The following is a 19891-nucleotide window of genomic DNA, read 5'->3' as shown; positions in this document are numbered from 1 at the left end:
CACCTTTTCAAATTTTCACACAATTTCCTTTTTTTCTTTCCTTTTTCTTTCTCTTTTATGTTTCTTTTCTTTTTCTTGAATGTAGAAAGAGAAAAGCTTCATTTTTATTTTCAATTTCTATTAAAAATATTTTATTTAAATTTTATTACTGTATTTTTTGCTTTTATGTAAATTTTTTCAAATTCTATTTTACTTCCATCATTTTATTTTAGTCTACTACAGTGTATTCATTTTTTCAAATTTTCAAACAATTTCTTTTTTTCTTTTCTCTTTTGCATTTCTTTTATTTTTTCCTAAATACAGAAAATGAAAAAAATCATATTTATTTTTAAATTTATTAAAAATATTTTTCTTTAATTTTTTTTCTTTTCTACTATATTCTTTTGTATATATTTTTTTCAAATTCTATTTTACCACCATCATCTCATTTTAGTCTTCTTCAGTGTATTCATTTTTTCAAATTCTCAAACAATTTCCTTTTTTTCTCCCCCCCTTTTTTTGCTCTAATCTGTCAAACCACTTTCAACACCCAGACCAAAACACACCTAGAATCTCACATCATTTATTCGATTTGTGTGTGTGTGTGTTTTGAATTTTTAATTGTAATATTTTTTTAATTGTATTTTTTTAATTTCAAATTTTCTACCTCATTAATCCGTTTTCTCCCTTCAAAATGACAAAATGAAGGAATTCACCCCAAAAGAAAGAGCACAAAGAAAAGACAGCCAGGGAATTAACCAACACAGATACAAGCAAGATGTCTGAGCCAGAATTTAGAATCACGACAATAAGAACACTGGCTGGATTCAAAAATAGATTAGAATCCCTTTCTGCAGAAATAAAAGAACGAAAAAATAGCCAGAATGAAATTAAAAATGCTATAACTGAGCTGCAATCACGGATGGATGCAGCAGAGGCAAGGATGGATGAGGCAGAACAGAGAATCAGCAATATAGATGACAAACAGAATAAGGAAGCAGAAAAAAGAGGCAGATTAAGGCAAAAGAGCACGATTTAAGAATTAGACAAATCAGTGACTCATTAAAAAGGAACATCAGAATCATAGGGGTCCCAGAAAAGGAAGAGAGAGAAATAGGGGTAGAAGGGTTATGTGAGCAAATCATAGCAGAAAACCTTCCTAACCTGGGGAAAGACACACACATCAAAATCCAGGAAGCACAGAGTACCCCCAATATATTCAACAAAAACCGACCATCAACAAGACATATCATAGTCAAATTCACAAAATCCTCAGGCAAGGAGAGAATCCTGAAAGCAGCAAGGGAAAAAGTCCCTAACCTACAAGGGAAGACAAATCATGTTTGCAGCAGACCTATGCACAGAAACTTGGAAGGCCAGAAGGGAGTGGCAAGATATATTCAGTGTGCTGAATCAGAAAAATATGCAGCCAATAATTCTTTATCCAGCAAGGCTGTCATTAAAAATAGGACAGATAAAAAGTTCCCTAGACAACCAAAAATTAGAGCAGTTTGGTGACCACTAAACCAGCCCTGCAAGAAATTTTAAGGAGGACTCTCTGAGGGGAGAAAAGGTGGAAAAAATATATATAAATACCAAAAGCCACAAAGATTAGAAAGGACCAGAGAACACCACCAGAAACTCCAACTCTACAAGCATCATAATGGCAATAAATTCATATCTTTCAGTACTGACTCTAAACGTCAGTGGACTCAATGCTCCAATCAAAAGATATAGGGTAACAGAATGGATAAGAAAACAAGATCCATCTATATGCTGTTTACAAGAGACCCACTTCAGACCTAAAGACACCTTCTGATTGAAAATACAGGGATGGAGAACCATCTATCAACAAAAGAAAGCCAGAGTAGCCATACTTACATCAGACAATTTAGACTTTAAAATAAAGACTGTATCAAGAGATGCAGAAGGGCATTATATCATAATCAAGGGGTCTATAGACCAAGAAGACCTAACAATTGTAAACATTTATGCGCCAAATGTGGCAGCACCCAAATATATAAATCAATTAATCACAAACAAAGAAACTCATCGATAGTAATACCATAACAGTTGGAGACTTCAACACCCCGCTCACAGCAATGGACAGATCATCGAATCAAAACATCAACAAGGAAACAATGGCTTTGAATGACACACTGGACCAGATGGACTTAACAGATATATTCAGAACATTTCATCCTAAAGCAGCAGAATATACATTCTTCTCCAGTGCACATGGAACGTTCTCCAGAATGGACGATGTACTGGAACACAAATCAGCCCTAAGTACGTACAAAAAGATCGAGATCATACCGTGCATATGTTCAGACCACAACGCTATGAAACTCGAAGTCAACACAAGAAAATATTTGGAAAGGTAACAAATACTTGGGGACTGAAAAACATCCTACTGAAGAATGAATGGGCTAACCAAGCAGTTAACGAGGAAATTAAAAAGTATATGGAAGTCAATGAAAATGATAACACCACAACCCAAAACCTCTGGGACACAGCAAAGGCGGTCATAAGAGGAAAGCATATAGCAATCCAGGCCTTCCTAAAGAAGGAAGAAAGATCTCAGATACACAACCTAACCTTACGCCTTAAGGAGCTGCAAAAAGAACAGCAAATAAAACGCCAAACCAGCCGAAGACAGGAAATAATAAAGATTAGAGCAGAAATTAATGCTATTGAAACCAAAAAAAAACCAGTAGAACAGATCAATGAAACCAGAAGCTGGTTCTTTGAAAGAATTAACACAATTGTTAAACCACTAGCCTGTATGATCAAGAAGAAAAAGGAAAGGACCCAAATAAATAAAATCAAAAATGAAAGAGGAGAGATCACAACCAACACAGCAGAAATAAAAACAATAATGAGAGAATATTATGAGCAATTATATGCCAATAAAATGGGTAATCTGGAAGAAATGGACAAATTCCTAGAAATGTATACACTACCAACACTGAAACAGGAAGACATAGAAAATTTGAACAGACCCATAACCAGTAAGGAAATCAAATTAGCAATCAAAAATCTGCCAAGAAACAAGAGTCCAGGGCCAGATGGCTTTCCAGGGGAATTCTACCAAACATTTGAGGAAGAGTTAACACCTATTCTCTTGTAACTGTTCCAAAAAATAGAAATGGAAGGAAAACTTCCAAACTCTTTCTATGAAGGCAGCATTATCTTTACCCCAAAACCAGACAGAGACCCCACTAAAAAGAAGAACTATAGACCAATTTCCCTGATGAACATGGATGCCAAAATCCTCAACAAGATATTAGCCAACCGGCTCCAACAATACATTAAAAAAAAATTATTCACCACGACCAAGTGGGATTTATACCTGGGATGCAGGGCTGGTTCAATATCTGCAAAACAATTAACGTGATTCACCACATCAATAAAAGAAAGGACAAGAACCATATGATCCTCTCAATAGATGCAGAGAAAGCATTTGACAAAATACAGCCTCCTTTCTTGATAAAAACCTTCAAGAAAGTAGGGATAGAAGGAGCATACCTCGAGGTCATAAAAGCCATATATGAACGACCCAATGCTAATATCCTCCTCAATGGGGAAAAACTGAGAGCTTTCCCCCTAAGGTCAGGAACAAGACAGGGATGTCCACTCTCGCCACCATTTTTCAAGATAATATTGAAAGTCTTAGCCTCAGGAATCAGAGAACAAAAAGAAAAAAAAGGCATCCAAATTGGCTAGGAGGAAGTCAAACTTTCACTCGTTGTGGATGACATTATACTCTATATGGAACACCTAAAAGATTCCACCAAAAAACTGCTAGAACTGATCGATGAATTCAGCAAAGTGGCAGGATATAAAGTCAATGCACAGAAATCTGTTGCAAATCTATACACCAATAATGAAGAACAGAATGAAATCAAATAATCCCATTTATGATTGCACCAAAATCCATAAAATACTGAGGAATAAGCCTAACCAAAGAGGTGAAATACCTATACACTGAAATCTATAGAAAGCTCATGAAAGAAATTGAAGAAGACACAAAAATAAAATGGAAAACCATTCCATGCTTATGGATTGGAAGAACAAATATTGTTAGAATATCCATACTACCCAAAGCAATCTACACATTCATTGCAATTCCTATCAAAATAACGCCAGGATTCTTCACCAAACTAGAACCAACCATCCTAAAATTTGTATGGAACCAGAAAAGACCCTGCATAGCCAAAGCAAACTTGAAAAAGCAAACCAAATCAGGAGGCATCACAATCCCAGACTTGAAGCCCTACTACAAAGCCATAATCATCATGCCAGTATAGTAGTGGCACAAAAACAGACACTCAGATCAATGGAACAGAATACAAAACCCAGAAATTGACCCACAAACGTATGGCCAACTAATCTTTGACAAAGCAGGAAAGAATAGCCAATGGAATAAAGACAGTCTCTTCAACAAGTGGTCCTGGGAAAACTGGACAGCAACATGCAGAACAATGAACCTGGACCACTTTCTTACACCATACACAAAAATAAACTCAAAATGGGTGGAAGCCCTCAATGGAAGACAGGAAGCCATCAAAATCCTCGAGGAGAAAGCAGGCAAAAACCTCTTTGATCTTGCCCGCAGCAACTTCTTTCTCAACACGACTCCAGAGGCAAGGGAAACAAATACAAAAATGAACTACTGGGACCTCATCAAAATAAAAAGCTTCTGCACAGCGAAGGAAACAGTCAGCAAAACTAAAGGCAACCAGGAAAATGGGAGAAGAGATTTGCAAACGACATATCAGGTAAAGGGTTAGTATCCAAAATCTATAACTTATCAAACTCAACACCCAAAAACCAAATAATCCAGTGAAGAAATGGGCAAAAGACATGAATAGACACTTCTCCAAGGAAGACATCCAGATGGTCAACCAACACATGCTAAAATGCTCAACATCACTCAATCAGGGAAATACAAATCAAAACCACAATGAGATACCACCTCACACCTGTCAGAATGGCTAACATGAACAACTCAGGCAACAACAGATGTTGGCGAGGATGCGGAGAAAGAGGATCTCTTTTGCATTGTTGGTGGGAATGCAAGCTGGTGCAGCCCCTCTGGAAAACAGTATGGAGGTTCCTCAAAAAACTAAAAAGAGAACTGCCCTATGAGCCAGCAATTGCATTACTAGGCATTTATCCACAGGATACAGGTGTGCTGATTCGAAGGGACACATGCACCCAATGTTATAACAACACTGTCAACAGTAGCCAAACTGTCATGAGTTTCAGCCTACATAGGGCTCTGTACTGACAGCAGAGCCTGCTAGGGATTCTCTCTCTCTCCTCCTGTCTCTATGCCCCTCCCCTGCTCTCTTTGTCTCTCTCTGTCTAAGATAAATGAACTTAAAAAGAAATAAAAAATATAAAATGACAATATCAAGTATTTTTAAATGATTTAAGAAAATGTACTTGTAGGGCACCTGGGGGGCTCAGTTGGCTTAAGCGTCTGACTCTTGATTTCAGCTCAGGTCCTCATCTCATGGTTCATGAGATTGAGCCCCACATCGGACCCTTCACTGACAGTGCAGAGGCTGCTTGGGATTCTCTCTCTCCGTCTCTCTCTTCCCCTCCCCCCTCAAAAATAAATTAATAAAATAAATTAGACTCTAAACGTAACTTTTAATTATTTATTATCCAGTGTTTTTACAACAATCTTATGAAGTAGATATCATTTCTTCTATTTTACAGATGAAGAAACTTGGGTTGAGGGTGTCTGATTTTCCAATGTGATTTTTTACCTATTAAGTGGAAGAGATGAGGTTTAAACCCTAAAAATCTGATCACAGATCCTTCTCTTTTTCACCTCTGCCTATCTTTTGGCCCAGACAGAAAAAAGCTTTCAAGTTTGTGTTACTTTGGAAAATCATTGACATATCTTTTGCAAGATTAGCAAACTATGGTGCCCACATTGGCAATAAGCCTCCTATCAGACCAAAAATTTCTGAAATAGTGAGAATACCCAAATTTCTACTCATTTGCAAGATCATAATATACAGTGTCACAAGCAGTCTCAGCCAGCTTCTCTAAGAGTGTCATCTATGAAAAATACCTACAACTTTTTTTCAAAATTTTGTTTAAATTCCAGTTAATTAACATACAGTGCAATATTGGTTTCAGGAGTAGAATTCAGTGATTCATCACTTACATACAACACCCAGTGCTCATCACAAGTGCCCTCCATAATACCCATCACCCATCTAGCCCATCTCCCACCAACCTCCCTCCATCAACCCTCAGTTTTTTCCTATGTTTTCTTAAAATTCATGGTTTGCTTCCCTCTCTCCTCCCCATATGATTGGCTGTTCTGTTTTTTTTTTAATTCCACATATGAATGAAACCATATGGTATTTGCCTTTCTCTGACTATATATATACCCCACATCTTCTTTATCCATTCATCAGTCAGTGGATATTTGGGCTCTCTCCATAGCTTGGTTATTATTGATAATGCTGCTATAAACATCGGGGCGCATGTAACCCTTCAAATCAGTAGTTTTGTATCCTTTGGTTAAATACCTAGTAGTGCAATTGCACTATTCTATTTTTAACTTTTTGAGGAACATCCATACTGTTCTGCAGAGTGGCTGCACTAGTTTGCATTCCCACCAAAAGTGCAAGACAGTTCCCCTTTCTCCTCATCCTCACCAATACCTATCATTTCTTGTGTTGTTAATTTTAGCCATTCTGACAGGTGTGAAAAAAAAAAACCTACAACTTAATAACAATCATAGTTAATCATCAACAGGGTCCTGACAGCAAGATGTTACATATCTGTATATAACATCATATTATGGTATAATGGGGTGGAAAGGGCATAAATCTTAGAATCAAGTGAACCGGGTTTAGAGCTCAGTTTTGCTACATGCTGCTTAAATGAGTATAACCGTGGACAAAGTACTTAACCTCACTAAGTTTTCTTTTCTTTATTTATAAAACAATACCACCTATCACATAGACTTATGAAGACTGAGATAAAAGTCAGATAAAATAATTCAGATATTTATCCTGAGAAAGTTATAAGCCAAATTGGTATCTGGACTTCAAGGATAGGTAACAAATATTTTCATCTGAATAGTTATTATTGTTTTAATCTTTTATTCGAATCTTGGAGAATAAAGTCTCACTTTTCACTTCTGCTTCTAGTTCCACTTGTCCTATTCAGACAAAGAACGCTATGAAAATGAAGAAAGACCTGAGGTCCAGAAGCAGATGCTCATCGATATGGCCAAAAAGCTACCAGTTTACACAAGAACTGGGAGTGGAGGTCAGTTCATTGAAAGTCACCTAGAGAAGCAGATTAGCAAGCATCTCAAAAAGGCTAAGTCATATATATCCACAGGCTCACCTGTATACCTAGCATTGGAGTCCACCACTAACATTTGCTATGTTACTTTATCACCTATCTTTCCACAAATCCATCCCTCTATCCATCTCCCATCAAGCCATCTTATTTTTTGATACATTTCAAAGTAAGTATCAGATATCAATACACACCTACCTATATATTTTATCATTCTTTTTTGGGTGAAATTTGCATATAAAGACATGCATAAATCTTAAGTGTGCCATTCGGTGTTTTGACAAATGTACACATCAATGTAACCAAAACCTCTATAAACATTACCACACCCCATAAACTTCTTTTAATACTCCTACCCAGTAGGAGTACTGGGTACCCAACAACCACTATTCTGCTAGTTTTCCACCATAGATTAGTTTTACCTGCTCTAGAATTTTACATAAATGGAATCATACAATATGTACTGTTGTGTCTGGCTTATTTTATATAGCATAATATTTTTGACATTCATTCACATTGATTTTTATTTTATTCTCTTATTGCTGAGTAGTATTTCATTGTATGAATATATCATAGTTTGTTTATCCATTCACCAGTTGATGCACATTTGGTGTTTCCAGTGCTTAATTATCATGAATATTCTTGCACAAGTATTTGTGCAGAGATATGTCATCTTTCTTGGGTAAATATCCACTATGGAGTTTTACTCTTCGTTTTCATCTGTGTGACTAGAAGAGTACTAGCTGAACCAATTCTCCACCTTTCAAAATTTGAAAATGAAGCCTTTTTTGACAAGATATCCTAATGTTTCTGATAAGAAAGATGATGTTTCAAGGATGTGGGAATTATACTGTTAGACATCTGTGTTTATCTATTTATCATTTATTTATTCAACAATCATTTATTGAGGTCCTATGTGGCAATTGGGGGAATTTTAATATGGTCTGGGTAAGGACTTATTAATTTTGTTAGAGTATTGATGTCATGGTTCTCATGATTTTTTTAAATTCTTCATGCACACTGAAATATAGTGAAAAGTAGACAGGAAATTATTTGTATAATTTATCACAGTAGTAAACAGAATGATGTGATAGAACAGAGGTTGGTTACAAACTGAAGGCCTGTGGGATGAATTGGACCTGAGATACATTTTGTTGATCTCTAATGTATCTTTTAAAACTTTGCACTTGTTTATATTATATTATAATTATTTGGTTTCCTGTGTTTTCTCCTTCCTTGATTGTTAGCCAGTTAAAGGCAAGGAGCTTCATCTCATACTGAATTTTGTATTGGTAGTACCTTTTTCAGCGTCGGGCACTATTCACAGATCAATAAATATTTGTTGAATTGAAAAAAAAACTTTGCACTTGTTTTTAATTTTTAACAATTGTAATTTTCCACATGAAAGTTCATATTTCTGGCTTCCCTTGAAAACTCAGACATCTGGCAATTTTCAATTACATTTTCACATGGCAAAAATTAGCTAAAGCTGAGTAGTAGCAACTCTTTTTAAACAGGGCATGAATTCTCAGGTTCTCTCACAGTCTTCAACTGGCTGCTCCACTCACTACCAACTATTCTCTGGACCCTTGAATCATTTGTTTGCCGCCCTAATGACATAAAGAAATTTTCTCTGAGGAATATCATTTTATTTGAGACCTGAATAATAAAAAAGTAACTAGCAGGAAATAAAGAACAGAGGGACTAACATACCAGGCAGAAGGTACTACAAGTACAAAAGGCCCTTAGATAGGAGCAAGCTTACAGTATTAGAAGAACAAACATATAGCCAGTGTGACCAGAGTATAGCAGGTGGAGAGTGATACCAGTTAAAATTGAAGAGCCAAGCAGAGGCCAGATGATTCAGGCCATGGAAAGGAATGTGGATTTTATTCCAAGGGTGTTTGAAGGGTGTTTTAAGTTTGTTTGTTTATTTATTTATTTATTTATTTATTTATTTATTTATTTATTTTGAGAGAGAGAGAGAGAGACCACAAGTGGGCGAGGGGCAGAGAGAGAGGGAGAGAAATAGAACCCCAATCAGGGTCCACACTGTCAGCACAGAGCCTGATGTGGGGCTCAAACTCACAAGCTGTGAGATCATGACCTGAGCTGAAGTCAGATGCTTAACCAACTGAGCCACCCAGGCACCCCAAGTACAATGAAGGTTTCAAGTGAAGAGTGATATAATCTGATTCACATTTTAACAGATCATTTGGCTATTCTATAAAGAATGAATTGTGGGGAACAGAAATGAAAGCAGAGTAAATAATTAGGCAGCCATTGCGATCATCTAAATGAGAGATAATGGCGGCTTAAACTGGGCAATGGCATTGACTGTTCAGTTCAATGCTAAATGAATTAAACATGCATGACCCTCTCCCTTCTTCATTGCCTCAATTATACCCATGCTTTTGTCACCCCTCCATTGCTAGAAATAAACACAAACTGCTAAATTAGCACTCACTTATGCTGAATTAGTTATGTGTGCTTAATGTACACTTCAGATGGAATTATTATATTAGCTCAAATTATTCATGATTTTAATTGTTACACTTAATAATAATTACATTAAACACAGTCATACTGTATCAATGAACAGAGAAAAAATGAGTAGAAAAGGAAAATGCCTTTCATCTAAGGGAAATGAAGGAAGGAAGGAAGGAAGGAAGGAAGGAAGGAAAAAGGGAAAGAGAAATGTGTTTTTTATATCAGACTTACAGAGTGAAGAGGGCCCTGAATGAACTAAAGAGTCAGAAAACTGTAGTGGTCACAATTCTGCCACTCACTTGCTATGTGCAAGTAAGTCACTTGATTGGTTCAAGTCTTTACATCATTTATCTGTGAAATGGTCAATTGAATTAATTGTTTTTAGATAGGAAAGTTGGAGTAAGCAATCTAAATGATTTTCCCAAGATCACTCAAGCAGTTGACAGTAAGGTTTGTTTTATAATACCGAATCTTATTATCATATATACAGATATGAAAACATTTCCCTTCACCTTCATCCCCCAAAAGGTACCTTCAAGATTGATCTAACAGGAGAAAAAATACATACCACAATTCTCTTCTGTGATCTGCCTTTTTCTTGGTAACTTGAAATGAGTTTGACTACCCACAATCAGTGTATAACAAGCCATTCAGATAGGCTAGTAAGATATGTGGTGTCATATTGAGCCCTAACCAATGCTAACCACCTGATTTTTCCTATAGCTGTTAGATTCTGTGACCGGTGCCATTTAATCAAGCCAGATCGCTGCCACCACTGCTCTGTCTGTGCCATGTAAGTGACATCCATATTTCCCCTGGGCTGAGCTTGGCCAGTGATGATGGTTGCTTAGACAACAAAATGACTGATGCTAACATGTGACCATGCCTAGATAAGAACATTTCCTTTCAATCATAATGAGCACATGCCAAGCACCCTCTTGGGATGATGATGATTCAAATTATTCCAAAGATAGGAAAAATATATAAAACCCCATTTTAAAAATAAATGTTTTATTTTAGAAACAGTTTTAGATTTACAGAATTATTGTGATTATAGTTCTCATATGTCCTACATCCAGTTTCCCCTATTATCAACATCATACATTAATGTGATACATTTGTTACAATTAATGAACCAACATCAATACATTATTTTTTTAATTTTTAAAAAATTTTTTTTAATGTTTATTTATTTTTTTTGAGACAGAGAGAGACAGAGCACGAACGGGGGAGGGGCAGAGAGAGAGGGAGACACAGAATCGGAAACAGGCTCCAGGCTCTGAGCCATCAGCCCAGAGCCTGACGCAGGGCTCGAACTCACGGACCGCGAGATCATGACCTGAGCTGAAGTCGGCTGCTTAACCGACTGAGCCACCCAGGCGCCCCCTATTTTTTTAATTTTTTAATGTTTATTTATTTTTGAGAGAGAGAGAGGAGGGCAGAGAGAGAGGGAGACACAGAATCCGAGGCAGGCTCCAAGCTCTGAACTGTCAGCACAGAGCCTGACTTGGGACTTGAACTTGTGAACCATGAGATCATGACCTGAGCTGAAGTTGGACACCCAACCAACTGAGCCACCCACGTGATGCATCAATACATTATTTCTAATTTAAGCCCATATTCTATTTACATTTCCACAGTTTTTCTCTAATGTTCCTCTTCTGTTCTAGGATCCCATCTGGGATACCACATTACATTTAGTTGGCATGTCTTCTCAAGATCTTTTAGCTCTGACAGTTTCTCAGACTTTACTTGTTTTCAATAACCATGATAGTTTCTAGGATTTTAGGATTAATGATCTGGTATTTTGTAGAATATCCTTCAGGTGAGATTTGTCTGATATTTTTCTCATGGTTAGACTTGGGTACTGTGTTTTGGGTAGGAAGACCATAGAGGTAAAGTACCATTATCATTGTATTGTATCAAGGGCACACACTATGAACATGACTTATGACTGCAATATTAATCTTGTTCATTTGGGGGCGCCTGGGTGGCGCAGTCGGTTAAGCGTCCGACTTCAGCCAGGTCGCGATCTCGCGGTCCGTGAGTTCGAGCCCCGCGTCGGGCTCTGGGCTGATGGCTCAGAGCCTGGAGCCTGTTTCCGATTCTGTGTCTCCCTCTCTCTCTGCCCCTCCCCCGTTCATGCTCTGTCTCTCTCTGTCCCAAAAATAAATAAACGTTGAAAAAAAAAAATTTAAAAAAAAAATCTTGTTCATTTGTCTGAGACAGTGTTTGTCAGTTTTCTCTAATGTAAGTTTACTCTTCCTCCCCCCTCCTTCCTTTACTCTTTGGAAGGACGTCACTATATATAGCCCACACTAAAGAACAGAGAAATTATGCCCCCCTCCTTAAAGGCAGAGTATATACATAAATTATTTGGAATTCTTCCAAATAATGTGAAGAAATCTCTGCATGGGAGATTTTTCTCTTCTTCCTTATATGTTTATTTATCATTCATATAAGTTTTTAGGCATGGATAATCACTTTATATTTTGGGTTGTACCTCAATTCTACTTTATTTTCTTACTCTAATTGCTCCAACTTTATAAAATCACATTTTTATGTTAATAAATATAATATTCATGTCCTTCTTCTTGAGTGTATGTTCCACCCACATTTCTCTTGCCCTTGATTCAAACAGGTGTGTCAAAATTTCAGCAACAGCCAATGTAAAACAAATAAATCATCAGAGTAGTAATTAGTAAAATTTCATTGTGCATACAACAAAAAGACGATTTACAAACCAGGAGCACTCAAACCAAAACATAAAATGAGACTTTGGGTACATCGTTATAAAACAGCTTATATAGTGGAAAACAAGGCCTGTTTAATCTTCACAGTGATTAGTTAAAATATTAGAATTTTCTTAAATGAAAGAGACTTGGTAAATCGTTACTTTATATCGACCTTAGAAAACAGCTTAAGTATTGCTGATGATTTCCAGAGACATAAGCAAGAAATGACCCAGGTCAAGTCAGTCTTACAAAATAAGCTAAATTAAGGTTTGTTTGTATGACTAAACTAGTTTTGTCTGCTTAGGAAAGTTTCAAGGATGGTCTCCATTTGTTTTTTGTTTTTTTTTTGTTTTGTTTTTTTTTAACAGACTGTAGCCATATGTATTCTTCTGTACTTTTATTAATCTGTATATTGAGAAAAATGAGGGGAGATACCTTAGACTTCTAGGTCTATGCTGCAGCATAGGTCTAGGTCTAGGTCTATGCTTCCAGCATAATTCTATAAACTGTTCCGATTGGCTCATCCTAGAAATAATTGATGTCCAAATAGTTTGGGAATAATGTATATTGGAAATCTAGGAATGAGTGTACTGGTACCATGTAAAAATACTAGTGAGATCTTGAGTTAAATTATGAGGTGTTACTTCATTTCTATAGGTCCACTTATCACACTGTGCTTTGTTTCTTTTGTAGGTGTGTATTAAAAATGGACCATCATTGCCCTTGGTATGTCCTTTTGATTCATTTCTTTCCGCTGAAAGAGTAAGAGTTGCTTAAAATGCATAGTTTCCTAAGCATAGTTGTAACATGCTTATTTCTACAACCATAAATCACTGGGCTTTGTATTTGCATGGGTGGGGGAGGGGAGGCATGACATTTTAAAGCAAAAATAAATATACCACCAAAGGTATGGTGGTGAATTCATGGGCTCACAAAGCTCACAGTCTTTTGTCCATTAGCTTTAGTAATTGAGTCTAGTAATGAAATTGAGCACAAAAAGTTCCCTTCTTTGACATTATACAATTCAGTTCTGTTTTTAGCTATCTTGAAGTTTGAAATATTCTAGATTGTTAACTTCAGTAATTCTTCTCCAAATTTTGTATGTCTGACCTACAGAACCAGTCTGAACTGTCCAACTAAAAAGAAAACATGCCTCACTGTACTAAGTGTAGCTGCTGAGATTGTAATAGGTTTTCAGCATCCAAGATTCAAGTTTTCTTGTGTGTCAGGAACAAGTCTGGAACTATTAGGTAGGCCAGGTGTCTCTGTGCTTGTAAATGAAAGGAGAAACAAGTGAAACATGAACTTGTTTTTCCAGTCTGTTCCTATTAAGGCACTTCTATTTATGTTGAGTTTCTACACAATACATAATGAAGCAGCAGGGGTTATGTATTTCCATTGCTTAGTTCACTTATGTATCAATGTGTTCTCAATGGATCCTGATTTCAAATTAGTTTTTCTTTTTTTCTTTTTTTAGGGTTAATAATTGCATTGGATTTTCCAACTACAAATTCTTTCTTCAGTTTTTAGCTTATTCTGTTCTCTACTGCCTGTACATTGCTACAACAGTCTTCAACTATTTCATCAAATACTGGAGAGTAAGTTAAATAATCATGACAGGTCACCCCTAGAAAAAACACATACCTACTCCAATCTGTGACATTTTTTCAACTTTTCTTTTTACATTTTGAAATAGCTAATACTAAGGTAACCAGAAGGAAAGGCACCAAAAACAAGTTTCCCATGTTGAATATTCTGAGATTTAGGAGTTTGTTATTTAAGGATTCCACTTACACATTTCTGTCATACATGAGAAGCTTGTTAAGACCTTTAGGAACATAACCTCTTGACTCTCAGTCATGCATTACAATTTACTTATCTAGTCAAATTATAAAAATCCACTTATTACCAATTATAGATTTTTAAAATGTTGAAACTAATTTTGAATCTCTAGTTTCCAAAGAAAAGGCTAACAAAGTACTCCCTCATCATTGAAAAATACTTTCTCACTTCCTGTTCAAAGGAGAGTTGCAAAATTCCTGCAGAACAGACAGATTCATTGACTCCTCTTCACATGTGACCAAAATGAAAAGGAGAGTCTTATTTGAACTTTGTATTATTTGAACTTTGTATGACAAACACTGGGTTGAGAATTGGGAAAACTGAGTTCTAATACTCGCTCTGTTACCTGTTTCACTGGCTCATTTCCAAGATCAAATGAAATGTATGTTGGAAGTACTTTACCTTTCAAAATATGATTCCAATAATTATAGTGAAATCTAAAAAACATTTCATATTTCTTCTACTTAAAGATTTCAACCATAACCTATCTATTTTCAAAAGAATTAAAGGCAGATTTTTAATTTACATATGTGTATGGGGTCTGGCAGCAACGTAGTGATTTTTTTTTTTTATTTCATGCCAATGGACTCCAAAAGATATCCCTTCCCTACAACTCTAGTACAGCAGTGAAGATATCATAACCTCCCATGATGAGGGCTGTCCAAACTAAACCTAAATGGCAAAAGACAGATTTGGACAGAGCTACTAGTTATTACTTTAGGAATTGCACAAGCAGGAATATACAAACAGGAATATAAACAGGAATATCTCACCTCAGGTGAATAGGTAAAGCAGCGGGAAAGAATGTGAATCTTGTGACCAAAATATAGTTCATAATAAACTGGAGAACAAAGGAGAAACACAAGGCAGTGAGAACTTAAATACCTGAGAATATTTAAATTATTAATTAAGGCTTTGATGCCTGCTAGTGTAGAAAATATAGTGTAGAAAATTATAGTGATATGTGCTTTCCATTCTCCCTTCAACTTGCTTAGTCAATACAGATATTTAATAACTATAAGAATCAGGAATTATATAATGGATATCAAAATCTTCAACTCAGAGATACAAAAGTATAAGCAAAACTGAAATTTTCTCATAAATTTTCCCCAAATACAAGATATTTCACTATCTTGGCGGTTCTGGCTCCTTTCCACAGCACAGGATCTCTTCTCTATTGCTCAGGTTTTCATGACCTGTTTGGCATCCCATTTACACACTGAGCTACTTACTCTGAATGTAAAGAAAATCTGTATCCAATTCAGCAGGGAAAGTGTCAGCCTTGGTCTTCACTACAGACCTTACTTGGTCCTTAACACAATAGGCTACTATTTAAGAATTCATAACAAAGTAAACAATGTTGCATTTTATATATTTTGCCTTAACCCTCCAAGTCAATCAATAATCAAATACCACAATGCCCTCCAGGTGCTGTGTGCTTTTTTTACTCTTGAAAGATAATATTTGGATATGAATTACCAGAAATATGTCAGTATTCACAATCACAAGATGAACATAGCCTTGTCCTTCTCCTAGTCCCTCATTTTTTTTTCTCTATAGTAGACTAGCTCATGCCTGACAGATGGGATGTAAGAAAACTTGTCTTGGCTTCTCCTAATAATGAAAAGTGAATTGAAAATAGAGAGAAACGCTTCTTTGCAGTCTCTCCAGCCATAAAGCACTTTGGTGTGGTTTAGAGATGGCTTTCTCAGTTTAAATTGAGTCTTACCTTAAAATGAAAAGTAAACACTGCCATATATTTTAAAAACCATGTATCAAGGAGACTAGCAGTTCTAAGAACAGCAACCCCCATTTGTATACTTTGCCATTTTCAAAACACTTTAATATCTATTATCTCATCTTATCCTCACCACAACCTTGTACAGTACACCAAACAAGAATTGTTAGTCTCATTTAAAAATGATAAAGCTGAAGCTTATTGTTCTTAAGTGACTTGCTCAGGATCACCCAGCTTGTAAGTTTCAAAGTCAGGACTAGAAGCTGTCTCACGCTAAGCCCAATGATTTTAAACACTGTACCATATACTATTGCCCATTATGGTCCTGCTATGGAAAAGCTATAGCTCCTTTGAAATAAAGAATTCAGAAGACCATCAGAGCATATTTTTCCTATATATATTAACTTAAAGAGTAGCTACTTTATATGAAATTGATATTTGCCGTATGAAAAAAGTAGTAATATACACTTTCCACAGTGGGCCATGAATCTCCTCACAGAGACTATGAATTATTTTAGAACCAAGATAGTAGTATTATTCTACCAATATTCCCCTGAACTGTTCTGGTGGTTACTGCTTTGAGTAATTTAGCTTGGTTATCTCCTGAGAAGGTAATTTTGAACATAGGACCATCAGCCTCTTCTAACGACAACAACAACAACAACAAAAAGGACTTTATCAAGGAATATCCTTTGGCAGAAAAAAAGACAATTCTGCAAAAGTAATTAGGAGAGGAAAAGACTTCCAGCTCAGCCAACCAGAGTGTGAACTGACTCTATCAATCCCTCTTGCATAGACATTTCCTATTGCCCATTTAAACATGAAAGATTAGAAGTAAAATAAATGTAAGATTTAAAAACTTTAACAGATATACTCAAAAAGCAGAGATTATGAAAGCAAAAACCCAGCTAGGCCAAAACCACTACAAAACAACATATAAAATCTTTTCCATAAATTTAAAACAAAACAAACACAGGGGTACCTGGGTAGCTCAGTCTGTTAAACATCTGTCTCTTGGTTTCAGATCAGGTCATGATCTCATGTTTTGTGGGTTTGAGCCCCACTTCAGGCTTCATGCTGATAGTGCAGAGCCTGCTTGGGATTCTCTCTCCATCCCTCTCTCTCCCTCTCTGTCTCTCTCTCTGTCTTTCAAAAGAAAGAAAGAAGGAAAGAAAGAAAGAAAGAAAGAAAGAAAGAAAGAAAGAAAGAAAGAAAACTTAAAAACAAAAAACAAACACAAACCAATCAAATTCAGTTTGCATGCTTGGGTCAAGATTTTGTGGAAGGAACATTTCAGAAAGGAGCTTCAGATAAAATTGCCTGAAGGTTTAAGTCCTTGAGGTATCCATTTCCTGGGGTGCTCTGCCCACATGCAAATTTCACTCAGACCACTGCTCAGCTTAAAAAACCTGACTGACAGGGGCGCCTGGGTGGCTCAGTTGGTTGGGCGTCCGACTTCAGCTCAGGTCACGATCTCGTGGTCCGTGAGTTCGAGCCCCGCGTCGGGCTCTGGGCTGATGGCTCAGAGCCTGGAGCCTGCTTCCGATTCTGTGTCTCCCTCTCTCTCTGCCCCTCCCCCGTTCATGCTCTGTATCTCTCTGTCTCAAAAATAAATAAACGTTAAAAAAAAAAAAACCTGACTTCCCCTTATCTTCATCCTTCACATATATGCACTCTGAAAGATCCTTAACATTTCCTTACATCAAAATGAATAAAAATCTTCTTTATGAGAAGAAAAAAAATCTGTGCTATGTCAATTTGCCAAGTGTTTTCAAGTCTTAATTTTTCCTTCCAAACTGAAGTAGAACCAGATCCTAATGTTACGGTCCACTTCAATCAAGTATCACCTTTATTACTTAAGAGCATTTGGGAAATACTTTATTGCAATTCATCATGCCAAAACAATGATCACAAGTTCTCTCAACTGCTCACTCCAAAATTGAAAATGTTTTCTAAGGTTCTCTTCAAAAGACAAAATTTATACACCGTGCATGCTATAAAACTTTAGAAAATTTATTCTGGTCTAGGACTGCATGTAAAAAAAGAAAATAAAATGTCACAGATAAACTATAAAAGTCATTAGCTACCTACTTTTACAATTGCCTGTCAAATCCTCTTTGATTTTAATGTCTAAAGAGCTATTTCACAGGATGTGATATACCAGCATATTCTATTTCAGCTATAAAAAAGAACAACACAAAATTTACAGTAGCTTTTAAATCAGGTTATAACTTATAGGTAGAATATTTTTAAATTCTACCTATATGTCTTAACTTGTTTTCAACATACATATGTTGTGACATTTTCAACACACATATATTCAAGGAAACATGACATATAAAGTATTTCAGAATAACCCATCTTGAGACAAGAGGATGACCTCAAGATCATCTCTGACCAAATGATTCATAATTTGCAAACTAAATGTAGTACAAGCTTTAAGAGATTGCATGCCAATTATGACCTGAGTATATCCTTTTTTTACACTGCTCTAATTGCTGCATTATATACTCTATTTTACACTGAACTTAATCAAGGATCCATTTTAGGCTATAATTTATAGGCTGGAAGCATATCTATAATGTGGTATGGTCATCAACAGAAAGAACTCATAAAAATTTTATAAAATCTATTTTTTAATTGCAGCTAGACACTTTATACATATGATAAAAGTGCTAACATATATAAAAACTAGTTAAACCTGAAAAGTTTAATCCTTTGTTTCTATTTCCTTATTATTTCTTTTCTAGGGGGAATTGCCCAGTGTTCGCTCAAAGTTCCATGTTCTTTTTCTCCTCTTTGTGGCCTGCATGTTTTTTGTCAGCCTTGTGATTCTCTTTGGTTACCATTGTTGGCTTGTCAGCAGAAACAAAACCACCTTAGGTAAGACTGGATATTAAGACTAGGGAAAAAACACATTAATGTATATCATAGTAGCCTGTAGATTATTTGCAAGGAAAAGAAAAAGTTCCAGTGAGGCATTTTAGTTTTAGTGATGTTCCTTTGCCTCTAAACTGAGACAGATGTAAACGTGTTTTACCAAACTGGAGAGCCATAGTGAATGAAGCTTGCAAACTAAAGAAAGCATTATTAAATGAAACCTCACAGAAAAACAAAATTGACCATTGCTCTTTATAATTGATACTGGGTTATAGCTCCCCAAATTTATGACTTGCAAAATTTCTAAAAGGTGTTCACCTGAGGAAGTGAAGAAAAAAAAAACAGTACAGAAAGGAACACCAGAAGGGGGAGGTGAAGGTTAATAAAGATAGAAGAATCTAAATTATTGAGTGCATCCAAAGACAGAGTCTTGAGACGCACCTGGGTGGCTCAGACGGTTGAATGTCCGACTTTGGCTCAGGTCATGATCTCACAGTCTGTGAGTTCAAGCCCCGCATCTGGCTCTGTGCTGCCAGCTCAGCGCCTGGAGTCTGCTTCCAGTTCTGTGTCTCCCTCTCTCTCTGCCCCTCCCCCGCTCATGCCCTGTCTCTCTATTGCTGTCAAAAATAAATAAACATTTTTAAAAATTTTAAAAAAGAGTCTTGAGAAAGAATTCAAACCAACAAATCATTGGATATCTACAATCATCAAGGAGCTGTGGAGGACTGGGAATGAGATAAATACACTGAACAAGTGAGTTTCTAGAAAATTAGTGCAAGAAATGAACATTTTTTCTGTTACTCTATTCTTTCATCTGTTATTTGGAGAATTGTGTTTCTGATGGATTCCAGTGCAACAATTTTGTTTCATCTATAGTGAAACAAAT

General features: G+C 36.2%; 1 protein-coding gene across 2 annotated transcripts in view; it reads left to right on the top strand.

The window, feature by feature from the left end:
- The window catches only part of ZDHHC15 (zinc finger DHHC-type palmitoyltransferase 15), a 204356-nt gene that overhangs the window by 115814 nt on the left and 68651 nt on the right, over nt 1-19891 (top strand). For both annotated transcript variants that reach the window (XR_006710984.1, XM_045472156.1), the window contains exons 4-8: nt 7164-7284; nt 10534-10603; nt 13239-13271; nt 14023-14143; nt 18876-19008. Coding sequence is in view for 1 of the 2 variants with exons in the window: in XM_045472156.1 (XP_045328112.1) it covers nt 7164-7284; nt 10534-10603; nt 13239-13271; nt 14023-14143; nt 18876-19008 (478 nt within the window). In the remaining variant the exon portion in view is untranslated. The remainder of the gene's footprint in view (nt 1-7163; nt 7285-10533; nt 10604-13238; nt 13272-14022; nt 14144-18875; nt 19009-19891) is intronic.

The sequence above is a fragment of the Leopardus geoffroyi genome, chromosome X (assembly GCF_018350155.1).
Source record: "Leopardus geoffroyi isolate Oge1 chromosome X, O.geoffroyi_Oge1_pat1.0, whole genome shotgun sequence".
NCBI classification, from domain to species: Eukaryota; Metazoa; Chordata; class Mammalia; order Carnivora; family Felidae; genus Leopardus; species Leopardus geoffroyi.
Note: the sequence above shows the minus strand (reverse complement) of the source record. Positions and strands in the feature narration are given on the sequence as shown.